The sequence below is a fragment of the Dermacentor variabilis genome, unplaced genomic scaffold (genome assembly GCF_050947875.1).
Source record: "Dermacentor variabilis isolate Ectoservices unplaced genomic scaffold, ASM5094787v1 scaffold_16, whole genome shotgun sequence".
NCBI lineage: Eukaryota > Metazoa > Arthropoda > Arachnida > Ixodida > Ixodidae > Dermacentor > Dermacentor variabilis.
The window spans coordinates 5490487-5507200 of NW_027460324.1; the positions used below are offsets into that span (position 1 = coordinate 5490487).

The 16714-nt window shown below is 43.6% G+C and overlaps 1 protein-coding gene across 5 annotated transcripts in view; it reads left to right on the top strand.

Moving 5' to 3' along the window:
• Nucleotides 1-16714, top strand: part of LOC142568051 (nuclear exosome regulator NRDE2) — a 268770-nt gene that overhangs the window by 240756 nt on the left and 11300 nt on the right. For all 5 annotated transcript variants that reach the window (XM_075678129.1, XM_075678132.1, XM_075678130.1 and 2 more), the window contains 2 exons: nt 1032-1150; nt 15608-15679. In XM_075678129.1, coding sequence (XP_075534244.1) covers nt 1032-1150; nt 15608-15679 — 191 coding nt within the window. The remainder of the gene's footprint in view (nt 1-1031; nt 1151-15607; nt 15680-16714) is intronic.

Genomic DNA, 16714 nt, shown 5'->3' on the forward strand with positions numbered 1-16714 from the left:
GAAGGCCTCCCAGTAAACTTATTAGGTGTCTCGGTGCTCATACCATGACTGGAGATGGTGCATGTGCGTGTGTAAATTAAGGAACATATTCTATGCCCCGTGATACCGACACATTTACACACTTTGTATGCTTAACCACATAATATGTTTGTACTGCGGTGAAGCTAACTTTAAAGGCAAGTACTGTTATGTAAATGGCATATTTTGGCTTTTTTTTCTGCCATTTGTCTAATTGGGCCCGCTGGGTAATTCGACAAGTTTCGTCGAATTAACATAAGTCGACTGTAGTTAAATGTACCATAAGTGCTATGGAAATCGAAATTGACAGCCTGTGGATTGCCGCAGTTGAACAGAACTTTTTTTCCTTTAGAAGTTATTCTTTGTCCAATCGACATTTGGTAAAGCTTGTGTTTACTGATGAAGAGACAAATGCAAGGGCAAGTTTTTACAGTCAAATTTGATACACGAGAGTGTAATACGTTGATAACACCATCAACCTTGTCACATGCAAATATTGTAGATGAAATGAGCTAAAGAAACTTAATATGATTTGCTGCAACATTTATGGTGTTCCTGTGGTATTACTCTGACTTGTACGCACACTTCTGCGGAAAGATGGTGACACAGAACATGTAGGTGCCTTATCAGGAGTTGCTAGTATGTAAGCAGGCAGGAATAAACACGGGGGTCTTTTGCCCTGCATCTGTCAACTGCCGTGTCTGACTCTGCTCTTAGGGTGTGCCCTAGACATAACAGTTCTGCCGTTAAACATCGAGCTGCAGGCTGCAGCATCTGCCTTCCAAAGAGGGTAGAACAAAAGAGCATTTGTGTGCTAGCTGAACAGTGCATGCATATTCAATAGGTTAGAATTCAACTGGATGTCTCTGGTAGGCTGTGCATTTATTTGGGATACTAATCAGGAAATTCAGTGTCTGCTTGAAATTCGGCTGTGACCAATCAGCACAGAGGTAAAGTCATTTTTACCTCTGCTGTGTTCAGTGCTGAGTGTGTTGTCACTTGCCTATTTACAGATGCGAGCTTCACCTTGCCCAGATGCCGCAACCACGTTCGACGAGTTCTGGAGCGGGCAATCGAACTGGTAGCCCACAGGCGCTGCCCTCTTCTCTGGAGGCTCTACATTGAGCTAGAGGTGTGTGCAGGTGCCGCGATTTGTATTTGTAATTTTTGTTCCTTTCTTAACTTTCTTTACAAACTCTCCTCGACTTTCATGACCATAGTTGCTGGCTGAATTCTACTGCTGTCTTGGGGAATAGCTTGCACGCAGAACAGCACTATTATCATTACTACCCTTAAGGCCCAACCACTGGCATGCGTCGGCACACTTCGGCATGCGCCATTGCATCAAAAGCGTCGTTCGCGAACAGGGTGAGGCATGGTGAGCCGGCATGCACTAATCAGAGGCTGTAACGCATCACCGGCATGCACCAGTCGGAGGCTGCAAGGCCTCTGGCTGCTGTGCCTATGATGGCCGCCAATGTGAAGACACCGACACTAAATATTGTCTGAGCTCTTTGGCTGCACAATGCACATGACAGCGTTCCTGAATGACAGTGTTGTGATTGTGGCAGTGCGACATGGATCCGAGCCGAGTTCAAACGACTCCACAACAAATCCAACCTGCCCACTGGGTTCCGCCAGTCTCAGTGTGATAGCTGCTGAAACATACAACCGAATCACAATTGCTGCAACATCTGGGGTTGGTGTATGTATATTTTGTTGTGCTCGAAACGAATGGAAACGTGCTTGCGAACTCTGAAGTCTGGATAATCAGCACTCGCCTACCTCTGATGTTTACATTGCGCATAGGCCTAGCATGTCCATAGAGTTTGTAACTGATGAATGAACTAGCCCAGCTGTGAAACTCTGTCATAACAGTTTTGTTTGGCATTGCAGCGATTTGAAATATGGCACTCCAGACTTCGTGTGGTGTGTGATGTGGTGAATGAATCGTGTTGAACTTAGAGTGGTGAATGCAGCTTGTTACTTGTGGTCTCAGGTGGCTCAAGTTTAATGGGCGAGCTCTGTGCTGTTGCCAGCAGCAAAGACAGCTTTTGAAAGTGAAAGACACTAGTAGCCAAACAATGGTAAGTACGTACATCATCACCCGTGCTGTCCGTTTCAGCTGACAGTGCACTCTTCTATTCGTCATGTTAATCCAATTCAGTACATGTTCACAGTACTCCTTCACCCATTAAAAACAGTGCTAAACACATACGCTGGACAACAGAATAGAGGATGGGACACACACGGCGCTGTAGCACCCTGTGTTTGTAACGCCGTGCTGTTTTTAAACATTATGGAAAGCCACCAACTCGCCCAATCTGCCGTTCTCCTTCACTCACTTCTTTCAAGTGCAGGCATCTTATGGGCCAGTTAGGGACAAATCACTCGTGCAGCACTGAAGAACGCTGATGCCCTGAAGGAAACATGACACAGCGCTGTCATTTTTTAGTCTGTGTGTCCTTATACTTGAGCACTGCAAGAAGAAATGATCAGTTTGCAATATGTGCACCGTGTGCAATGCATAGGAGGACCTGTGTCATGCAGGACCTATGCATGCAGCCGTGTATACTAGGATTGCTTCGATGACTGCTTGCAAAGCAGCACGTACTGAGTCAGTGAAAATGTAATTGGCCTTTGACCTCTTTTTTTTTTTTTTTTTTATGGAAAGAGCAGATGGTGTGAGTGCATTGTGGGGAAGGTGAAAAGGTGTCATTAGTGCTTTGTGCAGTCGGTATGCTTAAACTGCCCAAATCTCTTCAGCTTCCACTAAAATGTTTCTCGCTGCAATACTATAGATTGTAGTCATGAAAAATATCAACTCAAAACCAAGTTTTCAATGCATCTTTGCAGATTGTGTTTCACAAGTTAACACTTCCACTGCAACATTATGCCGATATACAGCATATGCACTCGAAATGCATACATTCTGTAAAGGTGAATGACCGAGCCTGCAATGACAAACTTTGTAGTACCACTGAAAAAAAGTGCTGCCATGGGTATCAGCCACAACAAAACTGCTGCATGTCCAACCTACTTCCTCGGAGGCACCTCTATGAAGACTGCTCAGGCCCTTCCCATTCTGGGTGCAACATGCAGCCCTTCTCTCGACTTTTCCGCATATGTCACCAGCACTGTATCTAAGGCTCGTCGCATTCTTGGGTTTGGGTCCCGTGTCTCCCTTCCCTGTGGACCTGCGGTTTTCAGAGCACTGTAAACTTCTATCATTCTGCCACAGCTTGAGTACTGCTCATTAGTATACCGTATTTACTCGCATAATGATAGCACTCGCGTAATGATTGCACCCCTGAGTTTTGTCGCCAAAATTTGATTTTTTTTCTTTCCCGTGTAATGATCGCACCTACCATCTGTCGAATGCTACGCAAACAGCTCTTGAAGACATACCAAGTGGTCTGCAAGCACCTAATATTCTTAAGCAGATGCCCCATTTCATTCCTCTCATGACTTTCCGCACTTGCATGAAAAAAAAAAGCTACAAACAAACTTGCCTCGGCTTTATTATTTGTAGGCTTCGTAATGGTCTTAGTCAACAACAACATAAAGGGCGCCTTTTAGTTCTTCTTGTTTGCACTCGTGGGCATGCAATAAATCGCAATCGGCAACGATAGTGGCCACGTTTACACTGATGCATTAGAAGTGTACCCTATTCATATGCCGATGCTTGTAATGCAGCTAAGATATTCGCTCACCCTTAGCAGAAACGTGCCGTATTAGGATAGCAGTGAAAACAAATGCTGCAGTTTCCGCAGCATGCCCGCCATGTGTTTCTATGTGACTGGCAGCTAAGCGCACCCATCTCTGTTTCTGTCCTCTCAAAGTGGACATGGCTATGTTATTGTCGCATACGTGCCGATATTGACAATAATATTCATTACTGATGCGGAGGAAACTGTTTCAATGCGCATAATGTACTCACGAGAGAAAAAAAATCGCGTTCGACGCGTTTGGCTTGCTCTGCCGGCCGCCATTTTTGTTTTGGTGTCCCGCACTGACAGCGGCAGCTGCCTGCTTGTCATCTCGCAGCAAATGCGAGATAAAAAAAGAAAATGTTTCTTTTCATGGGAAATTTAACTCATGTAATGATTGCACCCCTGAATTTGCGTCAATTTTTTTTACAGATAAGTGCGATCATTATGCGAGTAAATAAAGTACTTAGTCCCCATACTAAACTAACCTCGCTGACAAACTTGTGCTTGTTCAGCGCCGGGCAACATGCACCACTCTCCCGTCTTTTCAGTCGTCACAAGCTCATGCCAGCCTACAAAGGTCCCTCAATACTCAGTACCCTCAAGTGGCACACCTTTAATACCAGCGCAACATTGCACTAGTCTGTTTATTCTGCAGTGTGCTTGACAGTTCTCTGGACAGTACTCATCTTTCTTCATCAGTCTGTCAGAACAAGCAGTCAGGACAGCCTGATCCCCATTACGCCTATACGGTGCTACACTGCGACTCCATTCTTATATCTGGCATGTGGAGCTTTCTCCCCACCCCCTAGCCATTCATACTCAATCGGTGCTCCTGTGCGTTGTGCACCCATCGACTGCCCAGTTCTTGCCCTGTATGTGTGTGTGACACGCTCTGCGATCAGCAAGTGTGTGTTTGAGGAGGGGGTTGCCTTCTGCACCCTGCAAATTCCTGCTCTTGATGGCTGGCTATCAGACACTCTAGCATACAGGCCTCAGCCTTTTTTTTTAGTCTGAGAGGCGTCTAGAGTGCCATGTTACCACTAAGGTTATTATTATTATGCTTACTTGTATTTTTAATTCTGCTTTAAAGACAAACCCAAAGGCTTGGAAAGCAGTGCAGGCCGTTCCCATCTTTAAGTGTCGGGTAAAAACTACTGCGAGTAACAACAGGCCTATTTCTCTCCTATGCACAGAATCTAAATTATTCGAGACAACTCAGCACTCAATAATTTCATCCTCTATAAAAATACTATCATTCCTCAGCAGCGTACATTCATATCGGAACACTCCACAGCTACCAACCTCGTTAGCTTCATGATGCATGCCTCTCAAGCAGTGTATAAGAAAGGACAGCTGCATGTCATTTATTCTGACCTCAATAAGGCATTTGATGTATACCACAAAATACTCCTTGAAAAGTTGACACGACTTGATCTGCACCACTCTGTCACAGCGCTGATAAGAACGTACCATATTTATTCGAATATAGGTCGACCTTCTTTTTCCAGAAATGTTACCCATAATTAGCTATCAACCTATATTTGTGACCAAAGAATCTCGACCTATATTCGTGATCAAAGCTAGCAAAAGTACTGTGGGACAGAGCCGCCTCTGTAGCCGTGAGGGCCAAAGCCGCATGTCGATGCCATATGTTGAAGCCGCAGTTGCGCAAATCACAAATACCTTATTTACTCAATTCTAACATGCACCGATTGTAATGTGCACCCGTACAGTACAGTACTAACTAAATTAACAAGCATGGTGTCACACGCGCACAAGCAAGCATGAACAGATCTCACTTGATGACCGCGGAAACTCGCCGTCACAACGCTGGAGTGACGAAGCGTGGCAGCAGCTGCCTCTCACCTCAATGCGAACTATAAGTGGTGAAAACACAGCGCGTGGCGGGCTCTGTCCCTGTCGCAAATCGCTTTCAAGATAGGGCCGAGGCGATCGTATCACTGTAGTGGATCATCACAAATACCTCCTGCATCAGTCAGCTGTTGCTTTGCTGCCGAAAACCATCTCCTTTTGTCATTTCTGCACTCAAGTTTCGGGTATTCCAAACGCCCGTGATGCGCCCCGATTTCCGTTTGTCCTCGCACACATAATGACTTTCCTTTTAAATGCAGCATCATCACAAACTTGGCACTTGGCGCTGATAGAGCAAACGCAGGACACAGGAAGATAGACGGTGGACTAATGCCTAAGCACGCATGCTATCGCACATGGAGGAACTACGGCAGCTAGGCTTGAAGCGCATACGAGGCGGCCATATTGAAATGACGATGGCGATATGTTAACGCAGATTTAGGGTCGTACTCGATTCTAACGCACTGATTCTAATAGGTCGACGTATATTTGAATAATTTTACAGCTTAGCTGTTAATGTTTAATTCCCCCAGGATGATGTCCGTCGGTAGACACAAAACTATCATCATCAGGATTGGCTCCAGCATCGTCGTCTTTTTCCACAGCCGGCTCGTTGGTGCTCCTCGGCGCTACCGTGCGAATGCGCTCGTGCCACTGCTTCTGCGTTCATTGTCATCATTAATTAATCAAAAAACACAAAGACGTAACCAATTTTACAGTGAAGCTGTTAAGGGCTAGTTCCCTCAGAATCGTGTCCGTGTCTAGACACGAAACTCCTCATACGAGGGCCAATCCCAAAGATAGTGCAATCCGGGCCGACCCGCGACAGACGTGCAGTTCGCCATTAAGGGGCCCACATAAACAGTTTCGCTGGTCATTTTTTTTTTTCACTGAGTGAAAGGGCACTGAGTTTTCTTTTTTTTCTTTTTTTCTTATTTCTCGGAGATCACAATATATAAGGGTTGACCCATATTCATGTACGACCTATATTCAAGTAAATATGGTACCTACGCAATCGGTACTGCGACGTTAGTGTAAATGGTCAGTCATCAGAACTTTATGCTGTTGCAAGTGGAGTTTCTCAAGGGTCTGTCCTGGGCCCTCTTGTTTTCTCACTGTTCATTAACGATGTTTCAGCAGTCATTCAAAAATCTTCAAATTTGTTATATGCTGATGACGCGAAACTTTTCAAAGTGGTAAAAAATGTTAATGATTGCGCTGCTCTTCAGAAGGAAGTTTCTAATTTCGCGTCATGGTGCGCTGGAAACAAGCTGGTTATAAATGCATCAAAAACAAAAGTTGTAAACTACTTCAGCAAGACTAACAGCACTTTATTTCCAATCGCATTAAAGACGTTCTCCTGCCAAGAGCGCAGGGAACAAAGGACCTTGGGGCGTACTTCGATAGCTCTTTGAGTTTCTCACCCCACGCTCAATAGACGAGGCAGCATGCACTTCGAATGTTTGGCGCAGTATGTCGGGTGACGAGAGCCTTCAAACAACCTGGGTCATTTGTAACTTTATGTAAGAGTGTATGCCTTCCAGTTCTTGAGTACACCTCCTTCATTTGGAGCAGCACTTGTATGTCAAATTATGAACTTCTTGATAGTGTGCAAAAAAGTTCACATCTATATTTAGAAATCAATTCTGTTAAAAACCTTCCATCTTCATAGAGCTAACACAGACACTCGCATTACCTACCCTCACCTGTAGAGGCAACAAATCGGATGTTATTTTTCTCCACAAATTGTTTGATGGAAAAATCTGCTGCTCGCACCTGCTTTCTAATGTACCCTTTTACGAGGGTTGATCCAGAAATTAGGTTCCCATCAATTTTAGAAATAGACAACATTGTTTATTCTCATAGAGGTTTACATCATTGGAAAGATGAAACTTTGCTCTATTTTTTCTACATAATCGCCATATTTTTCTACGCATTTTTGTAGACGGTGCTCCAATTCCTGTAACCCAATGTCGTAGAACTCCGCTGCCAACCCGTTGAGGAAGCGTTTCACTTCTTCTTTGACTTCATCGTCGTGCTGAAAGCGTTGGAAACTCAAATGTTCCTTTAACTTGGGGAACAAGTGATAATCACTAGGCGCAAGGACTGGACTGTACGGTGGGTGGGGCATGACAGTCAACCCAAAGTTTGTCAAACGTTCCTGGGTTTGACGGGAGATGTGAGGTCGGGCATTGTCTTGAAGCAGCATTACGCCGGCTGCCTGTCTTCCTCGCCGGCCATTTTGGATAGCTCACCTCAGTTTTCTTAGTGTTACACAATAAATGTCTGAGTAGATTGTTCTCCCACGTTCCATGAAATCGATCAGCAATATCCTCTTATGATCCCAAAAAACACTGGCCATGACTTTGCCAGCAGAAGGAGTTTGTTTGAATTTTCTTGCAACTGGTGACTCTGGGTGACGCCACTGTTTGGATTTTTGTTTCGTTTCGGGAGTGAAATGAAACACCCACATTTCGTCTCCGGTAACAATGGAGTCCAACAACCCTTCCTTATCTTCTTGACACTTTTGAAGAAACTGGCGAGCACAGTCAAGGCATTTCTCCTTGTGGTTTGATGTCAATAGCCACAGTACCCATCGAGCACAACACTTGTGATACCCCAATTTTTCAGTCAAAACTCTTTCCACTGTACCGTAAGAACTCCCAGGAATATGAGCAACAAGTTCACGGATGGGGATCCTCCTGTTTTGAAGCACTTCATGTTGGACCATCTCGATAACCACCTCCGAAACTGACGGTCTTCTACTCCATTCTTCATTGTGGACTTCCTCCCGACCGGCACTAGACTCCCTGCGCCACTTTTGGACATGTTGAATAGACATACATTTGTCGCCATACACCTCTGTCAACTGATGATGAATATCCACAGATCCCTTTGGCGTGCAAAAAGCGAATTACGGAACGAATCTTGCACTTAGCAGTATCTACAATGGGAACCTCCATATCGGACGGCTGCTGAGCCAAGAGTGAGCAACGCAGCAAAGCGCGGCCGGGGGGAAGTGAGGGTTGGGGAACCACCGCGCATAGCAGTGTTGCCGGATTTCGCCTTGCACCTTCCCGTGTGGCTGGAGCTCTTTGGGAACGTTATTTCTGGTTCAACCCTCGTACATTCTGCAGAAAGGCCCAAGGAAACAGCGCGCCTTCAAATTTTTGTGACCCTCTATCTAGAGTGCAGGCGACATGCAATGCCCATTCAGAATGCCTGGCTATTTTCATGCCTAATTTTAATATTTTTCTGAAAAGGAGTTGCACAGGAATTTTAATAACTAAACAAACACTCTCATATCTGTTTTGTGTTCCGTCATTCTGTAATCATTTTTCTGTTTCTCCATGCTTGCTTTGTATTCTCTTCATGTACACATGTTACGCTGTTAAAATCTGCATTCACAAAATTATTTTTTTTAATGCATGCTTGCGTGTGTATGTGTATATGTGTGTGTGACGTGCACTGTTTTTCCTGGGCATTGTTTTGCTGAATGCACCAGCTTGGACCAAGGTCCTCGAGGTTGTTCCTGGGCACTTTAATAAACACCTTTGATTGATTGATTGATTGATTGATTGATTGATTGATTGATTGATTGTTATTATTATTAGTAGTAGTAGTAGTAGTAGTAGTAGTAGTAGTAGTAGTAGTAGTAGTAGTAGTAGTAGTAGTAGTGTCGACATGTGTGCACAACGCAAAAGACGAGGACTGAAGGAAGAACACAACACAGGCACTGACTTCAACTGGTCTTTATTTGTGAAATCGCCAGAACTGTATACATGAGTAAAAGTAAGGAAAAACAACTTTTGCATTATGCCACACATGAACCCCTATTGCATCACAGCAATAGGGGTTCAAAGATCAGTTGAAGTCAGCGCCTGTGTTGTGTTCTTCCTTCAGTCCTTGTCTTTTGCACTGTGCAAGCATGTCGATATTGAATCAGCAACTTGCTCAAGCTTCCACCTTATCCAGTAGTAGTAGTAGTAGTAGTAGTACAGTAAAAGCTCGTTAATTTGACACCTGTTAATTCGGAAATTCGGGTAATTCGGACGGCTCTATTGGTCCCGGCCAAAGTGCATGTTACTCTATGGGACCAAACCTTCGTTAATGCGTCAGAATTCAACCCCGCACTGCTTAAGTCGGACAAATGCTGATGGCTGCCGCTACACGAAAGTGTGGTAAAGCAGCGCTGGCACCATTAGAGTGAAACCAAAACCTGAGAGGCATCGCCATCATCATCAATTAGTGGGGACAATTGCAGTGTCACCGAACATCGGTGTCTTCTTTCTTCACTCCACAGCGCCTTCGATGCCATTTTTCCTTGTCTTGTCGAGTCAGCATCATCTCTTCTTGCGGAGTTTTCTTTTTTCGTTGTGACTGTGTTTTGCATGCCACCACCATCCTGCACTAAAGTGATGGCAACGCCAGCAAAGTAGCAGAAGTACGAAGCCAAGAACTTGGGGACTAAGGTGGAAATTTTGCAGGCTTTAAAGAACGGCGAATCGCGACAGCACGTTATGAGACCAAGTACAATGTGAAGCGGAGCATGTTGGGAACGTATGTGAAAAATGAACAACAGATTCTTCAAGCCTTCGAAAGCGAGAAGTTTCATGCATCAAGAAAGCGGTTGGGAACCCCAGCTCATCCCCAGCTCGAAGAAGCTTTGTTCCAGTGGGTTACTGACTGTCGCAACGCGCATCTGCCTTTCAGTGGACCTCTCATCATGGTACAAGGTGAGAAGTACACTGCAATAATGAACATTGAATCGTTCAGAGGTTCAGAAGGGTGGTTCGCGAGGTTTCGGGAAAGACACGAACTCGTCTTGAGAACTGTGTGCGGCAAAAAGGCCAGCATTGACGAAAGCATGACCACCCAGTGGGAAAATGTGAAGCTGCTTGATCACATCGCTGCGTATGAACCAAGTGACATGTTCAATGCAGACGAAACTGCTCTACTCTTCAGAGCTCTGCCCGACAAGGCGGTGACTTTCAAAGGGGACCCGTGCATTGGTGGCAAGAAGTGCAAGCAAAGGATAACTGTGCTTCTTGCCGCCAATGTGACTGGCATGGAGCACTTGCCACTTGTTGTCATCAGGAAGGCGCATAAGCCACATTGTTTTACAAAAGACTTCCTGTCGAGTACAGAGCAAACAGGAAGGCTTGGATGACCTCAGACATTATTTCAGGCTGGCTGCAGCAGTTAGACCAGCACTTCACGTATAAGGACTGCAAGATAATTATGGTTGTTGACAACTGCACTGTACATAACTGTACAGTCGAACTGAAGAGCGTCAAGGTAGTTTTTTTGCTACCCAACACTACATGTGCACTTCAGCCGTTGGACCAGGGTATCATTCACCCTGATTAATTCAAAGTACCGAAAGCACCTGCTACAGCGAATGATCTTATGCTCAGAAGTTGGAAAGCTGTATGAAGTGGACTACTCGGCGCAGTGCACATCATTGCCCATATGTGCAAAAATACACCTCCGCAAGTCATTGCCAACTGTTTTTGGCACGGCGGTTCTGTGAGGCTCGAGCTTGTGGCAGTAGCCGATGAGGTGTCAGCCGAGTCCACCGATGATGACTGCCCGACCTTCGATGCTGTCCTTCCCACAGATGTGACCCTTCAGGACTACATAGCGATTGATGATTGTGTCGCCACGACTGGTCTCCTGACCGATGAAGAAATTATTAATGATGTCACAGGTGTCCGGGAAGACCATGATTCAGACGAAGAATCATGCGAGGAGGTGCACCCGCGACCTCATTCCACCTCACGAGAAGCCACGGAGGTGCTTTTGATATTGGAAGACGTTTGCCTGCGCACTTCTGACAGTTTGCGGGCTGTGGGCTGCTTGGGAGAGTTAAGAAAAAATTGTGTTGTCAACCGGAATCTGCGCGAAAAAGCAGACGACTATTGCAAAATACTTCGGTAAATAAAGGTATGCTTCACCAACTTGATTTTAATGTTGTTTTTCCTGTTCATTCGTTAATTTGGCATTCAGAAAATTCAGACATTTTTTCCGGTCACGCAAGATCCAAATTAACAAGCATTTACTGTAGTAGTAGTAGTAGTAGCAGTAAAATTGTCACTAAGATCGCATTAAATGTGTTGAAGCCAGCATGACACGTAATTCAATATATTTCCGGAGCTTCGTGTGTTCTCACTCTTCTAAAGAGAGCGCCGAAGATGTCTTCTTGATGAAAATGGTAATGTTGTCTCGAACACTGCTTATGCTTTGCTGAACATTTCTGTTCTGTGTATGGTGTAAAAGATGATTCAATTAACCTTCCTTCTTAGTCTGGCATGGTGTGTACGCTATCAGTCAATGAAAGCCTTGTTTTCAAGTGTGTGAACTGTCTCAAACCTTCCCTTTCCTCTGGTGCTGATGGTATTTATTCCTCTCGCAGTTTTTTTCCCTTTCAGACGCAGTGTACACACTTGTATACAGCAAGATAGTGCATCAACCATAAAAGCAGTGATGAAAGTAATTATATTTAAAATGTGTTGCACACATCTTGAAACACTTATTGAAATTGTGCTGCAATCTTGAGTACGTAATGTGCAGAATGTTGTAGCAAAATGAGTGCGAAGGTAGATGATTGGGTGTTTTTACTCGGTGTCAGTGTGTTGTACGTGGCATGTTCATTTCTTTCATTGTTTTTCACAATGGCATGCACCAGGTACAATTTTCAAGTGGCTGGATAAGTGCTTCTCAAGCTTTTCGAAACACGAAACAGTATGTGTTCTCATATTTGATGGTCCCGTAGTGAGTTTTCACATGGAGTCCACATTCTGTAAACTTGACAAAACTCACTAAACAATTGAAAATTCTTCATCTTTTCTGCAGGCGTACACTTTCTATGATTCTGAAGATGAAATGTGGTGAAAGTGAGTTTTCGATCAAAGGGATAAAGTGGTGCCTGAAAGGGTTAAGACGTATGGAAGCATACTTGTTCCCTGTTCTCACAAGCACTTTCAATAGTTCCCTAAAGTCTAGTGCGTTTTCTAGCACTCGGAGGGTAGCACGGACATTGCCTGTGCACAAATCAGGTGGTAGACGTGCGGTTACTAACTGCTGGCCTAAGTCTATCCCGTGCAGTGCTTCAGAAGTATTTGAGTCGGTGTTGCATTTCTTGCTTTCTGTAGAACATTTTAATAAATGAACAGCATGGCTTTGTGTGCCAATGACTTAAAGCTATTTGAGACTGTCAACAGTGTTTACAACTGCATCAACCTCCAAAAAGACATATTTTCACTCTCAAATTGATGCAGAAACAATAAGATACTCTTAAATGCTTCCAACACTATGGCATTAAGTTATATTCGGCAAACACACCATGTGCAATTTTCAGACACCCTTCGGGATGCTCCACTGCCAGCGTCAATGAAATGAAAGATCTCGGTGTTTACTGTAACAAAATGCTAAGCTTCTCTTCACATGTTAAATATGCACAGTGTGCCCTTCACGCTCTTGGAATTGTATGTCGTATACTATTGCGTGATTTCCACTCACCTGTTCGGTTTATGAAATTGTACTCTGCTGTGTGCCTTCCATTACTAGAGTATGCCTCTGTAGATGGGGGTGATATCTGCAAATCTAATTCTAACCTTATTGAATGCGTCCAGAATAAATTGATATCTATCTCAAGCACCACTTTTGCCATTCTGGCGACCATAGTCCAGCCCTCTCAAATACCTCAACTCACACCTCTAGATTCAAGACTTAATTAATCAGGCCTTTCGTTCCTGTGTAAGGTGGTCCACGACATTATACATTCCCCATGGCTTCTTGATCTTATGCAATTGTTCGTGCCGTGCTAGTATACCAGGCAGCATTCCACATTCTTTGCCTGGCCTTGTTGCATTGAAGACTGACCTATATATGGCTCGACTCCAGAAAACATGTAGTAAGAATTGTGCCATTGCTGACATATTTCAGAGTTCATTTCCTGTGTTTTGTATATATGTAGATACTGACGTTGTATGAGAAACTCCCTTTTATGCTTCCTCGTTTTCTTTTTCCCTATTTGTTTCTCTATTTCGCATTTTTTTGTCTACCACATTCATGTTTTCTGTACATTTTGTCTCACATATGGCTCTTTAAATGCACCAATATGAAGGCTGTCTAGCTGTTCCTGGGCACTATAATAAACATTTGATTGATTGATTGATTGATTATTATTGTAGTATAGAATCATTCTTTTTAAGTAGGTACTAGTATATTATTTCAGTGCAGTAGCTTTTGTGCAATTAAAAAAATGGCATGAATTAAGAAAGTGCAATAAAATGCTATGTGCCTGATCATATGCATTGTGCTATTAATTTTTTCTGAGTTTTAATAACGGTTGGCTATCAAGTGTTGTGCAATAAAATATTATGCCACACCAATTATTGCAAGCCTCACGGAACAAATTGAATGTCTTTCTCAGTCAAAACATCGTAGTAGGCTGAAAACAATAAACAAACTGGTATTTTGTGTGTGTGTGTGTGTGTGTGTGTGTGTGTGTGTGTGTGTGTGTGTGTGTGTGTGTGCGTGCATACGTGTGTTATGCAAATAAGCTGTCCCCATACGTTTGAATAAGTGCTTCAATAGTACGACTTGGCAAGTGACAACGAAAGACATCTATTAAAACCCTCTGGTTCTCAAGTTTGTAGTACCTGACGGTATGTCATTTCATTAATGTTGAAACCAGTTACAGTAGAACATGGCCCCAGGGAAAGCTTTTCTTGCAATACACTCAATACCGCTCAAGTGAAGGCCTCCAATGCAGTGTTGGTGCTTCAAAACAACCTAAAATAATAAATGAGGTGCTCCATGGGCAAGACTAGACAGAAACAAGAATCAGGAGGAGACAAACTATGAATTAGGTAAATTTTAGCTGTTCTAGATGTTTTTTTCTGAGCACTACAGGTGTTTCAATACTTCTCGCTGATTTTCTCAGAACCTACTTTTTCATGATTCTTTCTACACCAACAAGCATAATTATATTGACATGCATACTTCTTTAGCCATATCTGGTGGCCATATTTCACCGGCTAACAAATGTTCGACATTATCGTTCAGTGCAGGACGACCCTGCACATATCGGAAATCTCACAAATGCATCAATGGTTCTATCTGTTGCCTGTTGTCGACGAACCTTGTTAATCTGATTGCATACGCGACATGAATTGTGTAGTAGTTTTTGGAAGGGGTGCGGGTACCAGCGAATATGCTGGAATTTTCGACGACTGATGCATGAAAGCCGATGCTCTTGACCCGCAGATCAGAATTTCGACGATTGCTGACTTTGCTCGCTGTTATCATTGTGATCAAGTGTTACTTGTTTGCTGGGCACAAGTTCTCCCAATAAACAGTTAAATTTGTAACTCCCACTTTTGACTGCATCATTCTTCACCGTCACTACTATGTGACAATACTGCTAACACAGATTTTTCAGTGATAGTTTGCATGCCTAATTCTTGCATAGTTGACTGTGCAATGAGCATCTACAGGTGGTGAAACCATCTGCATTTCTTTCACCATACCTGTGTTGTTATGCACTCATCTGCCACAAGAGAATGGTGGCTTCTGCCAAGCAAAACAAAAAAGAGTAGGAGCATAAATGCATAGGAACCCACTGTAGTTACTTAGTGGCTGTGGTGTTGGGCTGCTAAGCACGAGGCCGTGGGATATAATCCTGGCCACGGCGACTGCATTTTGATGGGGACGAAATGCAAAAACACCCGTGTACTTAGATTTAGGTGCACATTAAAGAACCCCAGGTGGTCCATATTTCTGGAGTCCCCCACTATGGCGTGCCTCATAATCAAATCGTGGTTTTGGAACGTAAAACCCCATAATTTAATTTTAATTTCAAAATACATAGGACTTGTATTTGGCAACACCGTAGACAAATTCAGGCAAATGACTGCTCGTCTTCAGCACCATATTATAGCTGATCGATGGAAAGCACATGCATGTCTTTACGCACAGTATTTCTTCTTTCTTTCCAGCTGAGGCTTGGAACCAGGGAGTCTGCAAAGGCAATCTTTTACAGAGCCCTTCAGTGCTGTCCATGGGCCAAGGTGAGACCAGTGTTGCCTTCATGTTTATGCACCCTGCATTGGGCTGATGTGGGCTGACTGGGTATACATTAAATCCTCGTTGAAGGAAGCAACTGCCACAAAACTTTAATTTAAAATTGGTTATATAATGACTACAGTTAAATTTCCATTTAACACAGTTGCCAAAATGGTACTTTACTTTGTTATAACAAAATCTTGTCATATTGAAATTCGACCTTTTATGCAGTTGCCGACGGATTTTTCTTACCTGGAAGTGGCCATAAAGCTTTCCTAACTATCAGGAAATTGGAAAAAACTAAATTCAACTACAGAAATGTCACAGTTTCACCTTAAAGGTGAAGCATTGGTAGTGGTAGCAAAGTATGACACAACTACACGAAGTAAAGTTTGTAGCTTTAGCAGCCGTATAAATTGCAGTAAACATTTGCTAATTAGATTAACAAGCATTATGTCACGCATGTGCAGGCAAACATGAAGAGCACAATGCGTTGGGCTAGTTTCTTGTGTCCGCTGTGTTGCGCTAAACAAAGGAATTATGGAAACATGAAGAGATCTCTCTAGATGACTCTGAACACTGGCTCTCATAGTGCTGTTGTGATAAAGAGTGCAAACAAAAGGGAGTGAACGTTTTTACTACCTCTTTGTTCAATCTGTCTCTGAAAATTGAAATTACGTAACCACCAGCACTAGACACGTGCGAAGGCGGTACACATTAGAGTTTTTACTGTGTCCGGTATTTGCGTAAACGCAAGTGAACTGGGCATTTTACCAGATGAGTGGAGGCACATATGTGAACTGCCTAAACAGTGCAGCTGCCTGGTGGCACAGAGCTCGATCAGACAAACACAGAGCTAATATTGCAGTAACCAAGTGTATTCTACTCCGCTGCTGGTGTAAATTTTTGGCAACAGTATAATCATGTTTCTGTTGAAAATATACACCAGCAACAAAGTAAAATTCGCTTGGTTGCTGCAATATCAACTGTGTTTGTCTGATTGAGCTCTGCACCACCAGGTGGCTGCACCGTGTAGGCAG